General features: G+C 49.2%; 1 protein-coding gene across 7 annotated transcripts in view; it reads right to left on the reverse strand.

Annotated features, from left to right (window-relative positions):
- The window catches only part of DNM2 (dynamin 2), an 82,501-nt gene that overhangs the window by 31,340 nt on the left and 27,712 nt on the right, over positions 1-23,449 (reverse strand). For all 7 annotated transcript variants that reach the window (XM_008158046.3, XM_008158043.3, XM_008158042.3 and 4 more), the window contains exons 3-7: positions 10,695-10,844; positions 9,161-9,364; positions 8,484-8,582; positions 3,563-3,723; positions 1,806-1,948 (exon numbers count right to left, since the gene is read on the reverse strand). In XM_008158046.3, coding sequence (XP_008156268.1) covers positions 1,806-1,948; positions 3,563-3,723; positions 8,484-8,582; positions 9,161-9,364; positions 10,695-10,844 — 757 coding nt within the window. The remainder of the gene's footprint in view (positions 1-1,805; positions 1,949-3,562; positions 3,724-8,483; positions 8,583-9,160; positions 9,365-10,694; positions 10,845-23,449) is intronic.

Genomic DNA, 23,449 nt, shown 5'->3' on the forward strand with positions numbered 1-23,449 from the left:
TTCATTTAGGGGTAAGGAATACAAGGTTCAAGAGAGGCATGGTCACCAGCCAGGGAAAGCCCAGCACACCCAGGCTTACCCCCAGGCTGCAGCACATGCTAGACTAAATCTCCTCTTCAAGTCTACAAAGGACCAGCATTTGCTCTATAGAAAGTTTTGCGGCCCTAGCCAGTTTGGCTCACTGTGGGGTGTGCAGAGGACAGCCAATCAATGATTCTCTCTCATCACTGATGTTTCTATCTCTCTCTCTGAAGTCAATAAAAATATATTTTAAAAAAAGCTTTGCAGAATGCAGTTGAGCTTGACTGAGCATAAAAGCATTCTCATCCCGATCCCACCACCATGCACTGCCCAATGGCTGAGAGGGAGGGGACGTCAGACCTAAGATGGTCATGGGGCCAGTGCCCCTCTGGTGTGCCTGTAGGAGGAGTCCTGTGCACGCCACCATCTGCCTCATGAGCTGCCAGGGAGTTTCTGAAACTCACTCTAACCAAGTCCTTGCAGCACTTATGGTCCCTGGCAGGGCAGAAACTGAGAATACAGGGGCAGGAAGAACCCCAAGTAAGAACCTGGGATGGTGGGGACACCCACTCCCCTGCCTCTCAGCTGCACAGCTGCAGGGAGTCTCCTACAGTTCTGAGCTGGACTCAACAGTCAGGGTGAGGATTCAAGGTATCAAGCAGAAGCAGCTAACACAGGGTCTGGTCCCAACCCCCTCCAGGTCTGTCCTCCCTGCAGCAGCCAGAGGGCGCACCTAGAGCAAGAGCCAAAGTCCTCCCCATGTTCAGCAAGGCCCTGCACACTCTGCCCTCACCTCTTCCCACTCTCCCTCACTCACTCTGCTCCAGCCACATGGACCTCCAACATGCTGGACACAGTCCTGCCTCAAGACTTTTGCACTAGCCGAAACCGGTTTGGCTCAGCGGATAGAGCGTTGGTCTGGGGACTGAAAGGTCCCAGGTTCGATTCCAGGTCAAGGGCATGTACATTGGTTGCGGGCACATCCCCGGTAGGGGGTGTGCAGGAGGCAGCTGGTCGATGTTTCTCTCTCATCGATGTTTCTAGCTCTCTATCCCTCTCCCTTCCTCTCTGTAAAAAATCAATAAAATATATTTAAAAAAAAAAAAAAAAGACTTTTGCACTGGCTGGGCCCCATCCAGGGCTCTATGTGGCTCCCTCCCTCACCTCTTCAGGTTTTTGCCTAACTCCCATGGACTCAGAGAGGCCTTCTTGACCACGCTAGTTTCTTTTTTTAAAATATGTTTTTATTGATTTCGGAGAGGAGGGGAGAGGGAGAGATAGAAACATCAATGATGAGAGGGAATCATTGATTGGCTGCCTCCTGCACGCTCCCCACTGGGGATCGAGCCCACAACCCAGGCATGTGCCCTGATGAGAAATGAACTGTGACCTCCTGGTTCATAGATCAATGCTCAACCACTGAACCATGCCAGCCGGGCCCGACCACTCTATTTTCAATGGCACCCTATGCCCACACTGGTACTCGCTAGCCCCTTACCCATTTTAATATTTTTGACATTTCACACACTATACATTTTATTTGCTTATTTTTGTCTCATCCTTCCCCATCTCCCCTTTCTGATCACATGGGGCAGGAATGAGTGTCTGCCCCATTCACTGAGATGACCTCAGTGCTCAGGACAGGGCCTGGCACACCGGTGGCCCTTGGGAGATGTTTGTTGAATGAACAGATGGATGAATGAGGATTGGTGCCCAGCCTAGTCCTGGAACCCTGTGGCTGGGTGGAGGCCCCAGTGAGCTAGGTTGGGAGAGGACAAACGTACTGCAACAGGGCTTTGGTTTTACGTGTGGGGTCGTCGGGCCGGAAATTCTTGTATTCCTCCACCTCCTTCTCCAGGGACAGCAACTGGCTCTGCAGCTTGCTGCGCAAGGTCGGCAGTGACTCCCGGATGTGGTTGGTCAGTTGCTGCAACAGAGAAGCCAGAAATGTCAGATCAGTGCAAGCATGAGAAAGAGCCATGTATGATGGCGCCTGGGCCCACCACACCCTCCAACCTCAAGAGAAAGCAACAAAATATCAGCTAGAGTCACACTTGTGCACCGAGCAAAGAGAGGCTGAGAAAAGCCCACGGGCCTTTGTAGGACAGATCGATTGAGTGTTTACCATGGAGTATACACAATTATATGCAAGGGCATGTGTGCTGACCCAGAACAACCTCCCACAAATGCTGCTCAGTGAAAAGCCCAAGAGGCCATCACAGGACCATGGACTGAATGACGGATGAATGGGTGACACTGGGCAGATATGTAGACATGGGGGATGTACCCTACAAAAGAAAGGTACGAAACATAAGCATTAAGTGCTCCCTTCTGTGAAAGACAGGGAGAAAATAAGAACATGTTTTTATTTGCAGGAACTGAGAAAAGGAATACTCGGCAAGAAACAAATGTGAAAAAAATGGGCAGAATGGGGCAGGAAGGAGACCTTTCACTGAAGCCCCCCTTTCCCTCTACTGTTCTGCTTTCGCATCATGTGGATTTGTTCATTATTCATAAATTTTAAAAGGAGGCAGCAGTGCAGTTGTGTTGTTAGAGAAAAAGCCAGATGAAGTAGTGGGTAAATATCTTACAGTTCAAGTGCGGGGGGGAGAGGGGAGAGAAAAAAGGGAAGGAATGGTAAAGAGAGGCAGGAGGGAGGGAAGAAGGGGAGGGTGAAATAGACATATTGGCCTTTAGACCCTGCGTGTCTCTAGAAGGAAGGCCAGGAAATGATGACCACCTCCTCTGGCCACCTCCTCATGGGATGGGAGGAAATGGGACCTTCACTATATTTGGTCTATAGGACTTTTTGTTTTGTTTTGTTTACTATTATGAGGGAGGGAGGAGAACAGAGAGATAAAAGAGAGAGAGAAATGAAGGGCAGGAGAGGGGAGAAGGGAAGGAAGGGAGGAAGAGACGCGGGGAGGTTGGTTGGGAGGAAGGGCAAAACAAAAGCCATAGAATCAGCTAACACCCCAAAACTGAAAAGTGGTATTTTGTTCCATATGTCCTGCCATAGAAAAGAAGTTACAAGATGCCCATCAAGTAGACACAAGGCGTAAAGGAGCATCACACTCTGCGGTATGAGCCTGGGCCACCCCAAAGTCCTCTGTGACCAGGGGCCCTCTGTGGGAGCTACAGATTTCTAAAGGTGGACTACGTGCTCTGCAGATCCCTCCAGTCTCAGAAAGCACCCTGAAGCATTAGAGCGGTTCCATGTAACTCTTGGGGAAGTAGAGGGGCAGGGGGACCACCGCCCCAGGAAGCATCTGATGTGCAGCCAAGCCCTCAGGAGGCCAGCTGGGCTGCTGGCTCTCAGGAGGCCCTAGCAGCTTGCAGGGTAGTTTTACTTCCCTTCCTGATCCTCCAGCCCTCTGCCCAGGCAGACTCATTTCCTTTCTTGGAGGGCCCCTTCCTTTGGACACTTCCTTCCCTCTTTGCTCCCCTGAGCTGTTGTTTCTGCCTCCCCGTCTCTTCCTGGCCCTCATTACTACCTAACACTTGACTGCGCAAGTGCAACTGCACAAAACCACTGACACACCTGATTCAGAGTCTTCTGCAGGTGTGGGGTGCCCATGCGATCAGCCATGTGCCGGTAGGCTGGGTGAGAGAGAAAGAACTTCCTCTCGGCCGCCAGTGCCGCACGAATGTCTTTCTTGCCCTCGATGTCCTTCTGGCTTCGGTTCACCACACCAATGTAGCCTGCGGGGAGAGAGGGTTAGGGCAGGGCCAATGCCAGGCGAACTAAAGTACCCAGGTGCCCACTGCAGCCCAGGCACAGAGCTAAGCAAGGTGCAGGTGAATACCTGGATACTGTCCTATGAGTCACTGACAGACTGGGTTACAAGCTGTACACGTTACTTAGAAACACGAAGAATGCAAATACAGAGTGAAGTTTTGAAAAGCAACACAAGTGTTTGGAAGAAGGAGAGTACATCCAGCTTGGTGTGAAGGGGGTGGATGGAAACAAGCTTTAATAAAGGTGAAATGCAGAAGCTGAGCTTTGAAGACAGGTAAGAAAAAAATCTCAAAAAGGAGGACAATTCAGAGACAGCTAATCTTGCCAGAAATTAAAACCTATTTTAAAGCTATTATATTGGAAAAGGTTGGGTATATTGGGGCATGTATGTCCAGAGAGATGAGTGTAATAGAAAGCCCTAAACCATACCAAGTAGCAGGTGGAAACTAACAACTAACTCTTCAAATTCAGTGGGAAGGAAGCTGAGTTATTCAATGGTTGCTATTGGTCAAGTTGGGCACCTACCAAAATTAATTCTTGAGGGATCACAAATTTACACATAGAATATGAAACTACAGAAGTACTTAATACCATTTTTTTAGAATAAAAATGCTAGTGTGAAGAAAAGATTTGCAATATTTAGAAATAAAGAGTAGATAAAGAAAAACATAAAGAGGACAAAATAGAGAAGGGAAAGGGGATAGTGGTCAAAAAGTCAAAACAGCCCGGCTGGTGTGGCTCAGTGGTTGAGCATCAACATATGAACCAGGAGGTCTCAGTTCGATTCCCAGTCAGGTACATGCCCATGTTTCAGGCTTGATCCCCAATGTGGGGTGTGCAAGAGGCAGCCAATCAATGATTCTCTCTCACCATTGATGTTTCTATCTCTTTCTTCCTCTCCCTTCCTCTCTGAAATCAATAAAAATATATTTTTTTAAAAAGATAGAACATCCAGGAGCCCTTGAGCATGGACACAAGGCACCGAGCAATACAGGTATATGAATGGCATTGTGAGAAATAAAGAACTTAGTAGGCCTAGCTGGTGTGTCTCAGCTGGTTGAGCATCATCCTGTGCATTGAAAGGTTGCCAGTTCAATTACCAGTCAGGGCACAGGCCTGATCCCCAGTAGGAGGTGTGCAGGAGGCAGCCAATTGATGTTTCTCTCATCAATCTCTCTCTCTCCCCCTCCCTCTTCCCATCTATCTAAAATCAATAAAAACATATTTATTAAAAAATAAAAGAACTTAGCTTATTGGCCAACAAATGGTAGGTGCTCAATAAACAGAGGCAGTTATTCATTGCTATTAATATAATTAAAGTTGGAAAAAATATATATAATTAAAGTTGGAAAAGTGGAATGCAGATAGGTGACCAAAGACCTGAAGTGACAAATGTATATATTTAACCCCATTCCCTTGACAGTGGGGGTCTTTTAACGCTTCTCTTGGAGAGAAGGGGATTGGCACATGCCGAGTCTTAGGGAGACTTGCTTTTTGTCCTCTCCATATCTGTCATGATGTCCATTTTATAGATGAGGGAACGAAGGCAGGCCAAAGTGAGATCACTTGCCAAGGTCTCAGAAAGGATCACAAGGAGAACCCAGATCTGAGCCCAGGTCCATGGGAAGCCCACAGTCTCTATCATCCCTATCATCATGAGCAGAAGGATACCGTAAGGGGCAGAGAGAGGAGTCTGGCCTAGGTTTGGGTTCCTCTAAGTGTGCCCTGGTTCTGAGTCTTTCATAGGCCAAGAAAAAGGATCCAATTGGAGGGATTCTGAAAGCCACGGAGCAAGAGGAGAAAACTGAGCGCCTGAGGTCTTAAGTCGGAAGCAAGTGTGTAAGTGAGTGGAGACAGGAAGAGTCCCTTTCTTGGAAACAGGCAGGAAGGCAGAGGAGGGGAGACAGATAAACAGTGAGTGGGGAGGGAGGGAGGGAGGGAGGTGAGGAGTGCACGGCATCCAGCCACCAGGCAGCATTGCTGAGCACAGCTAGTGTCCCTCGGAGTGTAAGATGGTGGTCAGACGTGTGCAAAGGAGTGCGGGGTTGAGTTGCTGGTGGAGAGCACGGGGACAATGGGGTCTGGTTCCCTCTGCAGCACTGACCCTTCCTTCCTAAACCTCTGACATGGATTGGTTCTTCAGCCTCTGATCCTCACAGCGAAACAGGGTTTTAGCTTGTGCTCCTGACCACGCTCTGTCCTGATCTGGGGCCACCTCTCATCAATGCCTCAGCAGTGCTGGGGAAGGTGGAAATCAAGGTCGGAATGTTTCCCCCCAATGGCTATCCCAGATATCAAGGAGGGAAACCCCGGGAGCAAAACACAAGATCGAAATGGTGCAGGCAAGGTGCAAGAGCCAGAGGGAAGGAATGGGAAAGGCAGCAAAATAATTAGGGAAGAAATGGCCTTAAAGAATAAAAAAACCCTCGATGGATAGTCAGCACCGGGCCACAGGGAAAAACCAGAAGCAACCTAAGTGTTCAGCAAATGGGGAATGAGTAACAAACGGCCCACACACTCCCATATAAGGAACCCCACAGGACATTTTGAAGCAATCTTGAAGAATATTTGCCTGTTGTGGGGAAATGTTCTGCTATTTTGCTACGTGAAATGGAAAACCAGGTTACAAAGCAGCATGGCACTGGAGGGCTGGAATTCAAAATCAGCTCCACTGCCCTGGCCGGTGTGCTCAGTGGTTAGAGTGTCAGCCTGTGTACTGAAGGGTCTCAGGTTCGAGTCCCAGTCAAGAGCACATGCCTGGGTTGCGGGTTCACTCCCCACCCCCAGTGGCAGGCAACCAGTTCATGACACACACCGATGTTTCTCTTTCTTTCTCCCCTCCCTTCCTCCCTCCCTCACACTCTCTCTGAAAAGGAATGGAAAAAATATCCTCAGGTGAGGATTAACAACAAAAAGAAACAAAAAACTGCTCCACCACTTGCTAGCTGTGTGAGCTGGGGCAAGGGATTTAGACTATGCCTCAGTTTCTTCATCCATAAAGTGGGGATGAGAATAGAGCTACCATGTTGGTTGTTATCAGAATTAAGTGGGCTCCTACATATCAAGAGCTTAGAACAATGCCTGGTACATATCAGACACTTAATAAATGTTTGCTGCTCATTTTTTGGAAATAGAAATACTTAGGACCGGCTGGTGTGGCTCAGTGGTTGAGCATCAAACCATGAACCAAGAGGTCACGGATTTGATTCCCGGTCAAGGCCCATGCCTGGGTTGCAGGCTTGATCCCCAGTAGGGGGCGTGCAGGAGGCAGTCAATTGATGATGCTTCTCTCTCATCCATATTTCTCTCTCCCTCTCCCTTCCAATCTCTCAATAAATAAATAAATAAATAAATAAATAAATAAATAAATAAATAAATACTTAGGTTACTCCTATCAGAAGAGCTGAATCTAAAACTGAGCCTAATCAGGCTTCTGTCTAGATTTAATTACCAGTTTATAGGGAACTACCATTGGCCAAATCCCGAGTGTGGGATGTGATCTGACTTCTTCCACAAAAATTAACGTTACAGAAAAAAACAAAGGGGCTGGGGCAGGGGTGCAGGGGGGAGCTGTTCAAGCAGAGTGTTAGGTGTTTGTGTGTAAAATGATACGATGCCTGGGATTTGCTTTATAAACTCACAGGAAGAAAATGACAACAGGAGGCAAGAACATGCGGAAGATTCTAATTAGTTGTATGTTGATAACCATCGAGGCTGGGTCCATTCTACTTTCAAGAATGTTTGAAAATTCTCATAACAGGAAGCATGAAAATTAATACAAGTTACAAATTCTTGTGAACATTTTGGAAGTATAGCCACAAAGTGTTGACTAGTGGCTATCTAGGGGAATTAGGCTGTGGATGATTTTAGTTTCTTCTTTCTACATACAGTTGACTCTTGAACAATGCAGGGGTTAGGGGAGCCTACGTCCAGGGCAGTTGAAAATCCACATATAACTATAGCCAGCTCTCCACATATTCGGGTTCCCAACGGGAGTGGACCCTTGAACAACATGGGTTTGAACTGTGCGGGTCAGTGTAAAAATCCATATACAGTATACTGGATCTGCACAGTTCAAATCCGTGTTGTTCAAGGGTATTTGTTTTCTCATGTTCCCCAAATGAACGGGTGTTAAATGCATAATTGAAAAATGAATGTATACAAAGAGAAGAAAAAGATACCTAAGTTCACTTGGAAAAAAAGAAGTTAGAAGGATTTGCAATGGTACAGAAAAGCAGTGACTTCTAGGCAGTGGGGAAAAGGGTGATGGGAAAATGTATCTGGAGCATCTGCTGAGGTTTCAGTAATGAGAACAACAAAAACAAAATTGTTGCCGAAACCGGTTTGGCTCAGTGGATAGAGCGTCGGCCTGTGGACTGAAAGGTCCCAGGTTCGATTCCGGTCAAGGGCATGTACCTTGGTTGCGGGCACATCCCCGGTAGGGGGTGTGCAGGAGGCAGCTGATCGATGTTTCTCTCTCATCGATGTTTCTGACTCTCTATCCCTCTCCCTTCCTCTCTGTAAAAAATCAATAAAATATATTTTAAAAAACAAAAAAAACAAAATTGTTTTAAAAAAGCAGAGGTGCACCGGCTCTCCAGCTCCACCCCACCTATTTTTTTCCTGCCCTCCCCTGGCCCTGTGGCCCTCCAGGTCTTCCTCCCCTGGCCCTATGGCCTCCCGCTGCCCCACGCCAGGGCCCCCAGCCTCCACACAGCCACACCTCTTCTCAAGGGGAGCAGCTTGTTCTCTAGGATATCCCTGGCATCGGTGCCCTCGTCCATCAGGTCAAGCTTGGTGATGACGCCAATGGTCCGCAGGCCTAAAAGAGCCCAGAGGTGAAGGGCACTGTTAGGAAGAAGCCCCAGGCCACCACAGGTCCAACAGCCTCCTCCCTCCCCTCCCCTCCCCCCCTTATGCAGTACAACCTCGGACAAGCCACAGTGTCACCTGCCCAGGCTCTAGTTTCCCTCATGTGAAATTAACACAGCCACAGCACCAATCCCAGGTAGTTGGCCATAAGAATAAACCTTGTGCGTGGCAAATGTTCAATCAATAAACACTGGCCACCCGGCCAGCATGGCTCAGTGGCTGAGTGTCGACCTATAAACCAAGAGGTCACAGTTCGATTCTCAGTCGGGGCATATGCCTGGGTTGCAGGCTCGACCCCCAGTGAGGGGCCTGTGAGAGGCAACCTATCAATGATCCTCTCTCATCATTGATATTTCTATTTCTCTCTTCCTCTCCCTTCCTCTCTGAAATCAATTAAAAAAACAAACGAACACTGGCCACCATCAAAGAGAACATTAGTGACTTGGCTGAAATCAAGAATGCTGGGCAAGTTGCAATGCTCAAGGGAACCTGAGAGAGGGAGCTGCTGCTGTAGGATCTGGTGGTTACCTTGCGGGTCGACCTCCTTGGCCAGCTTGAGGGCATCTGAGTTGGCCAGGTCCATGTTGGCAGGGGTCACGGCTAGGATGAGGCTGCTCTCCCGGCTGATGAACTGCAGGATCATGTCCTTGATTTGGTACTCGATGTCTGGGGGTTGGTCCCCCACAGGTACCTTGGTGATGCCTGGGAGGTCTATGAGGGTCAAGTTCAACACTGGGAGGGAAACCAGAAGGAAAGGTCATCAGAGCTGAGGGAGGGGAGGCACACACAGCCACTTCAGCTACTCAGCTCATTTCCCCAAATACCAGGTGTCAGGCCTCAACTGGGTCACACCTTTTGATTCAGTAACTCCTCTTCTAGGATCTTATCCTACAGACACCCTGTATCTACTCTATTTCGGTGATATAGTTTTAAATGAGAACATCTGTTTTGCATACTAAAATTGCTTTAAACGGCTAAATAAATTTCAACACAAAGATTCAGCCAATACTAAGGAAACATTAAAAACAAAAAGATGATACTCTAATAAGAAGTAACACACTCTGAGATGCATTCACACAAAAAAGAGGCATAAATGATTTTTAAATAATGCTATAATTTGAGTAAATACACACATGCATATATTCATAAATGCTTAAATATGCATTATCATTTGAAGAACATGAAATATATTTGTAATATTGGGGGCCAGGGTGGGTATTTACTATATTTTCTTTTGTAATTTTTTACTATGAGCCGCCAATAGGCATAATTTATTCAAAAATAAATTTTAAAACTCATCACTAGGATCTCATAATGAGGAGTTAAGAGTCTGCTGGAATATTTCCCAAATGCTATCGAAATTAGCAATCTGTGCTCTGGGCCGGAGGCTGTGTATAACCACAGGCTGCTCTCTTTATGGCACAGAGTGTTAAAGTCAGGACTTTTACAGAGAAGTCTTTCTGGATCCTCTGGAGAAACCAAAACACCTGGCTGATTTCACTTGTCACTATGTGGCCACCATCACCTGGGAGCCAAGTGGTATCTGCCCTTTTAAAAGAAGCATACAAAAATGGCAATTACAAAATAGTCACAGGGATGTAAAGCATAGCATAAGAAATATAGTCGATAATATTGTCATAACTATGTATGGTGTCAGGTGGATACTAAACTTTTGGGGGGTACAACCTAAGTTATATAAATGTCTAACCTCGATGCTGTACATCTGAAACTAATAAAATACTGAATGTCAACTTTAATTAAAATTTTCTTTCAATTAAAAATAAATACATAAAGAAGTAAAAGGAGCATATAGCTACAATTTGCCCCAGTCCCCACCACTCCCGACAGTCTTCCTGGCAGCTGTTTTTCTTAGAGCTGAGATCAGTTTCTCAGTATCACCTTTCTATCAAAAGTGGGAAGATACAGATCAAGAGGGCTGGTTGTATGTGAGAAAAATGGGCGGGGACATATTCTTTGTGACAGTAAGGCCAACCCAACCTGTGACCGGCAGAGAGTCAGCTCTCCTCTGCCCCTGTGACAGTCACACGCTCATGCTGCCTACCGTGTGGCGAGTAGACCCGCAGGTTGATGGGCACTGGGGAGATGCCTTTGTTGGTCCCCGTGACCCTGTCGGTCTCCGCTTCAATCTCCTGTCGGACTTCATCAAAGTCTGTAAACTTTTTGGACTTGCAGTGCAAAAATTCAGCATATTCTGCAAAGGGAAGAAAGATGTTCAAAATGAGAAAGAGAAGCAGTCTTATAGTGGGTAGGAAGCAGACGGCCTTGTGAAACAGGTGCTTGGCAAGCAGAGAAAGTGAAGAATCAATCACAATCATTTTAGGAATCCAGAGAGCAACAGATTCATCCTTGTGACAAGTATTTAATGGGGGGTGGGGAGCTCCTATAGACCAAGCCCCCTTCCAGACCTCAGGGATTACACAAGGAGCAAAACTGGCAAAGATCTCATCCCCATGGAATGGACATTCTCATGAAGCATTTTGCAAAACTACATACACATAGTGACATATTATGAATTAAAAAAAAAAAATCAACAGATGGATGTGACCACATTTATTCTTTTTGGATGAACAGAATAAGAGAGGAAATATGACATATCAGTCAGATCATGGGTTATATATATTTTTTTAAATATATTTTTTAATGATTTCAGAGAGGAAGGGAGAGGGAGAAAGATAGAAACATTGATGACAGAGAATCATTGATCGGCTGCCTCCTGCAAGCACCCTACTACGGATTAAGCCCACAACCCAGGTATGTGTCCCTGACCAGGAATCGAACAGTGACCTCCTGGTTCATAGGCCGATACTCAACCATTGAGCAATCAGAAGTTGATGAAACTTCCTCTATGGTGTCATACACGAGACTGAGTCCTGGGTCAGGATGCAGAACCTCCTTCACCGTGGGTCATAGTCAAAAGAGATGCAAATCTGTTGTCCCATTGTGTTTCCATGCCACCAACATTTGCCAGCTGGCACATGTCCCTGGGATCCATTTGTCTTTCCCCAAGGCACCCACACGGTATGAGGAATAGAGCATTACTGTTTGCCTCACCAAAGCCTGTCTCAAATGTCCCTCCTCCCCTCCTGGCTATTCAAGGGGTCCCCCACCTAGACATGAACGCTTCAGAAGAAATGCTTTCTGGGCAGGGCCTCAAGTGGATGTAAGAGGCCACTGCATGCCTTCTGAGCCAAGAGTGTCTGAAAGCCATATTGACACTGAGACGGAGGGGAGGAAAATAAGTAAAAAGGCAGTGCTGGCCCTGTCATCAAGCTAGAGAAATCCAAATCCAGGTATGGAATAAAGAATAAAAAATATTCATTGTAGGATGTAGGAATTCACTGAGTTTACAGGTATTTTTACCAAATAATCCCTCAACTTTTCCTTATGTTTGAATTTTCATAGTAAATGTTGGGAACAAGGCTAAGAGATCACGGCTCCTGCCAAAAAGAGATGCTAAAAAGAGGGAAATAAGTCACACAGCAAACAGCATAAAGAACTGGACCACTACAGAGATGCAAAAATGTGTTCTACAGTGCTTTCACAAAGTAAAAAACCAGAAAGCACTTCCATGTCCACCAGGAAGAGACATGGCTACATAAACTGCAGCACAGACATATCATTACTAGTAGCTGCCTCCAAAGAAAGGATGGAGGCCTGGCCAGTGGTGCACAGTGGTTAGAGTGTCAGCACAGGCACTGAAGGATCTCGGGTTCGATTCCCAGTCAAGGGCACGCACGTACCAGGGTTGCAGGTTAAATCTCCAGCCCCAGTTGGGCCCATGTAGGAGGCAACCAATTGATGTCTCTTTCACATCAATGTTTCTCTCTCCCCCCCCCCCACTTCCTCCCTCCCTTCCATCCCCTCCCTCCGTCCCTCCCTCTCTCTCTCCTCTCTCTCTCTCTCTCTCTCGCTCTCTCTATCTCTCTCTCTCTCTCTCTCGCTCTCTCTTAAAATAAATCAATGGGAGCCGAAACCGGTTTGGCTCAGTGGATAGAGCGTCGGCCTGCGGACTGAAAGGTCCCAGGTTTGATTCCGGTCAAGGGCATGTACCTTGGTTGCGGGCACATCCCCAGTAGGGGTTGTTCAAGAGGCAGCTGATGGATGTTTCTCTCTCATCGATGTTTCTAACTCTCTATCCCTCTCTCTTCCTCTCTGTAAAAAATCAATAAAATATATTTTTTAAAAATCAATGGGAAAAATATCCTCAGGTGAAGATTAACCAAAAGAGAGAGAGAGAGAAGAGAGAGAGAGAGAGAGAGAGAGAGAGAGAGAGAGAGAGAGAGAGAGAGGCATGTCTAGAATTTCTACCCACAGGTCACGAGAGAGAAAAAAAAAATGAGTTCAAGGTACTCATTTCGCCTTCCCATCACAGTAACCTAACAAACTATGACCAACATTCAGCCCTTGTTTTGTGTTGGCCAGTCTGCTCCTCACAAGTGAACACCTCAGCAGGTAGTCATCTCTGAAATGCCTGTACTACAGATAAGAAAACTGAGGCCCAGAGAGGTGAAGTGACTTGGCCCAAGTTCAGCAGTGGAGCTGAGATTTGGAGTTCAGATAATCTGTCTCTCCAGGCAGTGGCTCTCAAGTCACATGGCCATTGTGAAGCCACCTACAGGCAATTCCTCTCTGAAGCTCAGTAGGGTCAGGGGGACACCATGAGCTCAGATCACTGAGGACCTTGTCCAGCATGGGCACTGGCCACTCAGAGCAGGGGCAATGAGGACACCAGCTGGAGGATTCAGGATCACCCACCCCACCCCCATCAGCTGACGCAGTTCCCAAGGACAGTCACGCTCCAGCTCTCCACAAGGACAAGAGGAAACACTCGGCTGCTCTTCCTGCAGCAGCCACCCAAAAATGGAACAGTTCTCCAACCCCCACAGCAAACCTCATTTCTTTTCCGGCTCAAGGCCCTGGGTTCAGCACCTGCTAGAGACAACCTCCCTTCAAGGATGAGTACAGGGGCATGTGGGATGAGAAAGGTCCCCTGTAAGTGTTGGTGGCATGGAACCTCTGCCCAGCCAAGCCCAGTACCTAGAAGGCCTGGCCCCACCTCCTCCTCTTCCAGGGTCTACCTGCCTGTCACTTCTTCTAGGGAGCTTTTCCTGACTCCATGTCACCAGGCATTCCATCCTGCATCTTGGGTCTCTTCCCCCAGCAGAGCCAGGTCACTGTGGATCATGTTTATGGGACCAGGACCTGTCAGCTGTGGTCCGCCAGGGCCCTGCATGTGCTGGCAGTCTCTAGTCTGTGTGGGTCAAGGATATGCAGGAGACTGTGCTGGAAAGCCCCCGCTTCTTCCCCAGCATGTCAGTGGGCAGCAGGAAGGTTCTCTCACCAGCTGCCTTCACCCACACGCACCCTGGATCTAATCTGCAACCTAGGCATGTGCCCTGACTGGGAGTCAAACCTGCAACCTTTTGGTTTAAGGGATGACACTCTAACTAACTGAGCCAGCCAGCTGGGCCTCACCACCTGCCTTCTTTACTGGGCTCCTTGCCACTTTGGAACCGTGTCCTAGATTCCAGGGTCATACCAACATTAAAAAGCTTCTACCAAGCCTGCTTTCTCCCCTTGGCACTGGGAGAAAGCCAAACCTCGGCCTTCCTCTCCTGGGAACCCTCCATGTCTCCCACCTCATCCGAGTAAAAGCCAGTCTTTACCACGACCTACAAGGCCCTACAAATTTTCCTCCCCTCGCAATTTCTGACCTCAACTCACTCCTTCTCGTCATGCTAGCTTCCCTGCTCACAACTCCAGGCCTGCTCCTACCTCAGGGCTCCCTCCCTCTCCTCATTCAGGCGTTACTTTCTCTGGAGGCCTGCCCTGGCCCCTACCTGAGATGACAGACCTCCCCAGTCTCTTTCCCCCTTCAGTGCCTTATCCTTATCATTCTCCAAGCACTCCAATACCATTTACCTTCTCATCCCGTGTATTTTCTCTGGTTCCCAGCTGGAAGGTCCACCCCACAGGGCAGGGAACTGATTCTTGTTGTGCACTGTGTCCTCGGGGCCCCTTCTGGGCACACAGTAGGTGCTCAATAATTTTATGCATGACCGAATCACTCTGCTAGAATATGGCTCCTGATTCAGCTTCTTGGAGGTGGCCCAGTACCCCCAAAGCCACCAAGCTGGGTATATGGGAGTCTAGTCAGGGAAGGGTCTGCCAGGGCCAACTGTTGTCTTCCCCTCTCTCCCTCCTTCCCAAAGCACTACTTAACGACATGAGGCGACATAGGTCCAGCCCCGAGCCAGGCTCCTGGTCTGATGGGGAAGATGGACACTGCATAAGCATGTCACAGCAGGTCTGACAGAGGCCCAACATACTAGGAACTGGGAGGGATGGCCTGCCTGACTCCAACCCCAGTCCATGTGATGGAGGCAGGCAAGGGTAGGGGTAGGCAGAGAGCCTGTGCCTGCACCATCTCACTGAAGTGATGTTTCTCCATGTCCTGAGCATGTTCTGTACCTAGAGGAGACTACAAGGGAGGGAGGGGCCTGCCTACTGTCCAGGCTTACTCTCTGTACCTTGGTTTCCCCATGAGGAAAATATAAACAAAGAAATAGACAAGAAGGGTTATTAGCAAAGGCCTCCACAACCCTGTATGTGTTCAAATGCTGGAGATGATTTAACTATCCGTGGTCTCAATTTAGGGTTGAGCTCATCACCTGCGATTCCTGAAGAGCTCCCTCTCAACTCGTTCCCAGCAGCCAAGGCTGAGCTACTGCCCAGTCTGCCTGCCACAGTCCCCACTGCAGAGCTTCGCCCGTCCCCAGCCCAGCTGCTGCGTTTTCAAACCTTCTCTTCCTCATGCGCAGATAACAAAGCCAGTCCCTCCGGTTCCCAGCCCCTGCCACAGTATTTCAACAGCCACACAAACACCCCTACACTCTTAGCCAAGTGTGCTTCCCTGGGAGGAGGGTCAGCATGTGTAATCAGGCCTTGGGGCTCCACGGGACCCAGTCCAGAGCCTGGAGCACAGCAGGAATAAAGGAATAAAGTGGGCCCTTGTCCAGCAGTCACACTGCCAACCCAGAAGAGCCAGCCACCAGCGTCCACCACAGGGCTTCCCGCCTCGTCCTAACTGTGGGGTCAATGAATGCACTTGCAGTACTTTTCTAGAAAGAGGTTCTGCTCAAACTCTTCCCTTCCCCGCCCCCCCCGCCCCCCGCCCCCTCTCCCTGCGCACTTGGTCCCTGCCTCCTCCAGGTCTCAGCTCTAAACACCCTACACAGGGAGACCCAACCTGACCACCCGAAGCCAGCAGCACCCGTCTGTCCCTTTGTCCTCTCCTCCTCGGCACTCCTCACACTGCACACCATATGCTCGAATGTCCCCTCCTAGAGCTGGAGTTTCAAGAGAGGGACTGTGAAGGACTTGGTTTGGGCCATACTCTCCCTGGTGCCTGGTACAGAATAGTTGCTTAATAAAACCTTACTGAGAAGCCTATTACAAAGCATTAGGTACTGTAGCCTGGGAGGACATCAGCCCATGAAAGCAAGGTCATAAGATCACATTCCTGCCCTAGCTGGCTTGGCTCAGTGGATAGAGCATTAGCCTGTGGACTGAAAAGTCCCAGGTTCAATTCCGGCCAAGGGCACATGCCTGGGTGGCGGGCTCAATCTCCAGTGGGGGGCGTGGAGGAAGCAGCCGATCAGTGATTCTCTCTCTCATTGATGTTTCTATCTCTCTCTTCCTCTCTGAGATCAATAAAGAAATTTTTTTTTTTTTAAAAAAAAGATCACCTTCCCGCCGAAGCCGGTTTGGCTCAATGGATAGAGCGTCGGCCTTCGGACTCAAGGGTCCCAGGTTCGATTCCGGTCAAGGGCATGTACCTTGGTTGCGGGCACATCCCCAGTAGGGGGTGTGCAAGAGGCAGCTGATCGATGTTTCTCTCTCATCGATGTTTCTAACTCTCTATCCCTCTCTCTTCCTCTCTGTAAAAAATCAATAAAATACATTAAAAAAAAAAAAAAGAACCTATCTCTCTCTTAAAAAATAAAAATAAAAAGATCACCTTCCCTACCCCAAAGGCAGAGCAGGTCACTGCTGGCATTTCTTTTTGTTTGTTTGTTTCTTTCTTTTTTGTTAATCCTCACCCCAGGATATTTTTTCCATTGTCTTTTAGAGAAAATGGAAGGGAGGGAAGAAGGGGGGCAGGGGGGGAGAGAGAGAGAGAAACAACACGGATGTGAGAGAGACATAAGGATTGGTTGCCTCCTGCACGCACTCCAACCAGGGCCTGGGGATCAAACCCGCAACCCAGGTATGTGCCCTTGACCCGGAATTGAACCCAAGATCCTTCACTGCGAGGGCCGATGCTCTAACCATTGAGGACACTAGCCAGGGCTCTTTCTCTTCTTTCCTCTCTCTCTCTCTCTCTCTCTCTCTCTCTCTCTCTCTTATTTTTCTTCCTCTTTTTTGTTTGCTTGTTTGTTTTTTGTATTTCTTAAGAATTGCGAAATATCGTGCTAGAACAACCTGCTTCTCAGGCCTGGAAAAGGTGAGTCAGGTATCACATGATTTGGGGAGATGACAGGAGGAAGATAGGGAGGTAGGACTACCTAGCCTCACCCATCTAACAAGACCTCAGTTTCCGAACAATGAAAAGAAACAACATAAAACCTAGTTCTGGGACAATTAGAGAAAGCAATGAAATCCACAGTGCTGGGCCCATGGGAACACACAAATAGCTCAGTTGCCGGATTAGGGGCACTTGCAAAGTTGTTGGGAATCTCAGTGCTCTATGCGGAGGGGCTCTGCCATAATTTTCGTGCCTAGATCCCATCTCTTGTCCATTCTGAACCCAGCAAAGAGCAGAACCACGAGGCTGACTTTCTGGCAGCAGGAGATGGGGTCTGCCTTCTCCATACCAGGCACCAACAGGCATGCTGGTCCCGTTGACATGGCCCAGGAGGAATGACATGGGGCTCAAACATACTTGGGAGACCCTGAGTACCACAGGATCTAACAGATCCAATTTCCAGGGACTTGGATCTGATCTCCAGGGACTTTTCAGAGCCTTTAGCTGACCAAGAAGGGACAAAGCACGTGGCATCTCCCAAGTTCGTTTGGTCCTCAAGCTCCCTCTGACTTGAGACAAGCTGAGAACATCTCCCAGTCTAGGACACATTGCCACTGGGAAGCTTCGATACTGTGATTCATAGTAAGAAATATATTTGGTCTTCTCTCCATTCCTGGCACAGAGCTCCTAAAATCCGTAGAAAGTCCTAAGTGGTAAGAGCCATAAAGGAGTCTCTATTCCTAACAAGCCCCTTTCAACCACACCTGAGTTTATGTCAAAGGGAACCAACCTCGTGATTAGAGAATTGGAACTTTCAGTCCCACCCTGTGACCTCTAGAAGGGTACAGGCTAGAGGTTGAATCAACCACCAATAAGGAATGATTTCATCATTCACATCTACATGATGAAGCTCCCACAAAAACCTGAAAGAACAGATTTGGAGAGCTTCTGGGTTAGTGAACACATGGAGGTGTTGATAGAGTGCCTGGGAGCTCCAAGCCACTTCCCCATACCTTGCCCTGTGCATCTCTTCCATCTGGCTATTCCTGAGTTATATATTCTTTTAATAAACTGAAAATCTAGTGAGTAAGATGTTTCTCTGAGTTCTGTGAGCCACTCTAGAAACTTAAGGAGGGGGTCTGGAACCTCTGCTCTATAGCCAATCAGTCAAAAGCACAGATGACAATCTGGACTTGTAATTAGTGTCTACGGGGGGTGGGAGGGGTACAGTCTTGAGGGACTGAGACTTTAACCTGTGGGATCTGAAGGTAGGTAGTATCAGACTGAGCTAAACTGCAGGATACCTGAGAAGTGTCCACTAAAATTGGGAGAACTGCTTGGTGATAGGGGAGAAGAACACACATTGGAGAAGGTGACAGCCCTGGCTGGCATCCCAGCCAGCCCCTAGGCCAGTGATGGGCAACCTTTTGAGCTTGGTGTGTCAAACTTCACCAAAAAACTGAGCATAACTCGGGTAGTGTGTCACTTTGAGGAAAAAACTAACTCCAAGACTCTAGTCGCAAATGTTTCATCCTCGGCATGCGGCCGCGTGTCATCAGAAATGGCTACGCGTGTCAGTGCTAACACGCGTGTCATAGGTTCGCCATCACTGGGCAAACCCTCACCAGCTCCCAGCTTGGTTTCCTCATGGAGACACAAGGTGCACACCCAACTGCTGCAGAGCCTATAGGCTTTATAGAAAGAGCCCTGACAGAGCCTGGCTCATGGGAGAAGGTACAGCACAGTGGTTGATAATACCGCCCACGGAAGAGAAGGGGCACAGCAGCAGCCCTTAGAGCAGGCGTCCTCAAACTCCGGCCCGCGGGCCACATGCGGGTGTTTTTGCCGTTTTGTTTTTTTACTTCAAAATAAGATATGTGCAGTGTGCATAGGAATTTGTTCATAGTTTTTTTTAAACTATAGTCCGGCCCTCCAACAGTCTGAGGGACAGTGAACTGGCCCCCTGTTTAAAAAGTTTGAGGACCCCTGCCTTAGGGCATGCCTAGGCACCTGGCCAATGCTGATGGAGCACCTACTGGGTGCCAGGCCCTGTGCTGGGCACGGGGGCGCGGGAAGGAAGCAATGGAAAACGCAGATCAGCATCCCTGCTCTTGTGCCACTGGTGCTGGAGCAAGGCCAGAGAGAGACCATTAAGAAAATCAAAGGACAGGATGATGTCACATAACATGGGATGCAGAGGAAATACGGCAGCACTGACTGGAGGATGGAGTGGGGTAGGGCTCCCCTAGGGGAGCAGGAGGGGAGGATGGTGCATGGTGTTTCAGGCAGGGAGCACAGTGAGCCTGAGACAGAAACAAATGAGCTGAGCTTGAGGATGAGGAGATTGTGGCTGCAGCTGGTAACCAAGAGGAGGTAAGGTCCCAGAAGCCAACAGGGCCCCGTCAGGACCTCAAAGCCATGAGAGGGAGGCTAGGAACCAAGTCCTGACATCCCCTCTCTGGTTCCTGTGTGCCCAGCCAAGGTCAAGGACAGGAAGGGAGGCTCAGGAGGCCCTAGTCATCCACATTCCACACAAGAACAGTCCCAGCACTTAATGTTTACAAGGCCCAGGGGTGGAGCCTAAGGAGAAGCAGGGTTCACTCAGGAGCCACCAAACCCTGGTAAGCTGCAGTCTGAGGTAATTTTCAACCTAAGCTGATTAAAAGTAATGGCTCAGTGAGACCAGTCTGGACAAGGAGAAGCTGGGCACCACTGGGTGTCACAGGAGTCAGAGGGGAGGAATGAGGCCCAGTCTCAGGGCCACACCACAGCCACATGGGGTGCACTCTCACCCCATTAGTACAGGGTGGCAGCCTGGCTCTAAAGTCATGTCCCAGAGATCCAGCCAGACAAAAGTTCAATCTCTAGGAACAACACAGCCCCTAGGCCCGTAACCCCAGGAGCCCTAGCCATCACTTCGTCCCACACTGCACTGAGCTTCCTCCCTCATATTAGTGGGGTATCCCACCTCCCACCTGCCTACCCCAATCCCAGGGCCTCTGCTGTTTGGTATCTTGGTGGCCTCCCCACCTTGAGGTCACTCTAGATTGCCCTTCACACCCGAGGCACCACCTCGGGCCAGGCCCCATCACTTCTTGCCAGGCTAACCTCTCCCTGGCCTCCCAGCCCATACTCTTTTTAAAAAAAATACTTTTTTATTAATTTCAGAGAGGAAGGGAGAGACAGAGAGAGAAACATCAATGATGAGAGAGAATCATTGATCAGCTGCCTTGAGCCTGCAACTCCAGCATATGCCCCCGACCAGAATCAAACCTGGGACCCTTCAGTCCGCAGGCCGACGCGCTATCCACTGAGCCAAACCGGCTAGGACCCAGCCCATACTCTTGTTCCTGCCTGTCCCTCCTCCACAAAGCCAGTGGGCTGAGCTGCTCTCCCCACCCTGAGTGCCATTCAGGCTCCCACTGCCTGAATCCTTCACCGCCCCTGACAGGCTGTGCCACCTGCTTCCTGGCCCCTCCCCAGACTCATCTCACAGCTTCACACACATTGTTGGCCCTCCTAGAGTGTTCCCTCTGAGCCTCTGGGCCAAAGTAGAACCCGGGCCCAGTATACTATCCCCAATGCTCTGTTGCTTTCCCCTCTCAGCCTGGTTGGGCTCAGGGAGCACCAGGACTCTCAGAGGACTCAGAGTGCCTCGCTGGTGTCTGAACCAGGCTCAGCACAAAGTAGCCACACATCTACTTGGGTGATTAAGAGACCTAGAATGCCATGGTCAGGTGCAGGATGGGAGTATGGGAACTGGGATACAGCAAAGGCCACTCCATGTGGGACACCAGGACTCCTCTCCCACACCCCAACCCAACAGGATTCAAGTACATCTCCATCTCCATGGCTGCCACCCTGTCCCTACCTGTCCCAGGGCACCTGCTCCCAGCTCCTCTTGGATCCCCTGCCCCTGAGCAGGTCCCTGTGGTCTCTTCTCCACAAGCAGCTACAGGATCTGGTCAGGTCACACCTTGGTCTACAGCCACACTTCCCAAGAGTGAATTTAAGGTGGGGCTTTCAAGATAACCCTCCATCGTGCCCTCAGGAAAGTGGTTTCAGCTCAGAGGCCTCAGTTCAGTCCTCTGTGAAGTGGGGACGACAGGAATGAAGATTTCAACGTTAATCTGCATCAGGCACTAGGCAGATAATCTGGGTCAAGTTCCTGCCCTTGGTGCTCCCACTGGGGCACTGCTCGCCATGTGCTTCTCCTTCCCCACAGAAGGAATTTCAGTTCCTCCAAGAGGCCACGCTGGGCACTGGGATCTCATGATCCTCACACATACTCTCTGCTGGGAAGGAGAGCTACCCCTTCCCTGACATACCTACCGGCACTTGTCAGCCTCAACTCACACATTAATTCTTTGGAAAAGTTCATGATAGTCCCGTGATGTCCCCACCCTCCCCCCACCACACTTGTTCCCATCTGCTAAAGGCCAGGCCTGTGTCTCACTCTTTGTCCCTCCACACAAGTCTTCCTCATCTGTCCCCCACCACTAATGGGAGTACCAGGAGGGCAGGTGGTAGGTCCTGATCCTGCTCACCTGGGTGCCCCAGCCCTGGGCCAGCCTGTGGTACATGGTACATGGTCAGTGGATCACCACTGGATGACAGCCACTGTGGAGGTGATGAGAGAGCCCTTCCGCCATGACATGGCCCTGACCTTCCAGTGCAGGGAGCCCGCCCACCTGTTCTCCCAGCAAGCTGTCCCCAAACAGGCTGGCAGCAAGCACAAAACGGCAGCTGTTGGGTCAGCACTACTCAGTGGTGTTCTAAGATGTACTTACACTGAATAACATGGTCTTCGCCACAACAAAGCGGTGCTATTATTATCTCCACTGTTCAGGCAGGAAACATGGCTGTGAGCAGCAGTCCCGCCCCAGGGACAGACAGCCAGTAAGCTGCAGGGCCAGGATCTGAACCTGGGAAGTCTTAGCTCCCAGCTCCCATCTATAGGGTCAGAGGATTTCCCAGAATGGCCAGGACCAAAAGCATCAGCACTACCCTGGAAACTCACTAAAATGCAGATTATCACCCTTCTACCTCAACAACCTGCAAAATGGGAAGCAGAAACCCAGTAGGCCAAGCCCTCTGTGACTAATTCATGTGAACTCTGAAACACTCTGCTCTGCAGCTGCCCGTCCTGGCACTGATTGGCCAGCTGAAACCAGAGGAGGCAGCCCACTGGCTCCTCAGAAAGAGGAGCTTGGCCAGTCTAATGCAGCCTCTCATCAGAGTCACGCCCTCCCATAGCAAATGGGTAGGGTGAGACTAGGGCATAGCTGAGAGCCTGGTCTGAGCTCTAAACTCAAATTGAAGATATGGAGCCCACTAGGACGCCAAGTAATTTGGCTAGGCCTCAGTTTCCGTCTGTAAAATGGATGTTGTTGTTGCCTTTCCAGTGCTGAACTGGCCAGGGCTGAACTGGCCAGAGCTGATACTCCAGGTCAGTGGGGAAGCAACATAGAGACTCTGCACTGAGACCCCTAGGGGCTCTAGAGAGAAAAGAGGACCCACCCCAGATATTCCCCTCACCCAGTCCACCTTCTGAACTGAGATGCTTTCGAGAGAGGCCCGAGTGGGTTTCAAGCTGCGAGACATGCCCATGTCATGTCAGACTTGCTCAAGAAGAACAGAAATAAACTTGAGGTCACCATGGGGAGTATAGAAAAAAAATCTACATGTGGAAGATTCTTTATTCAATTCAAGCAACTGAAATTCAAAAGAAAGGAAAAAAAGGAATTCCTTCTGAGGGCCTCTCCCAAAAGTCAATGTTGTGACTAAAGAAGAAATGGCAGGGATGCTGCTGTAATTCAAACAGGAAACATAACAATGGAGTGTAGCATGGGATTGATCAGAGCAGCTGTAAATCAGCCAGGGAGGATATCTGGGGGCAACTGGCAACCTGTATGGACTGGACATTAAATAACATGCAGGACTGATTACTTTTCTTGGTGTGGTCTGACTGCAAAATGGCCCAATTGCAAGGGATGGGGCACTGAAGCATTTGGGGTTAAGTGTCACAACGTCTGCTACTGATTTTGAAAGCATTCAGCAAAAACAAGTTATCTACAATACAGCAAGCACATATGGTACCCGGCAGCCTGGTAATGGCTGAGGACGCTGGGGTGGGTGTACGTGTTCACTGAACTGTGCTTCAACTTCCCTGCACACATGGAAAACATGAACTCAAACCCAAACATCAGAGACTCCATCATAAGACCCCTGGCTCCTGCAGGACACAGTAACCCCCCATTCACTTCCTG

Source organism: Eptesicus fuscus, chromosome 6 (assembly GCF_027574615.1).
Source record: "Eptesicus fuscus isolate TK198812 chromosome 6, DD_ASM_mEF_20220401, whole genome shotgun sequence".
Lineage (NCBI taxonomy): Eukaryota > Metazoa > Chordata > Mammalia > Chiroptera > Vespertilionidae > Eptesicus > Eptesicus fuscus.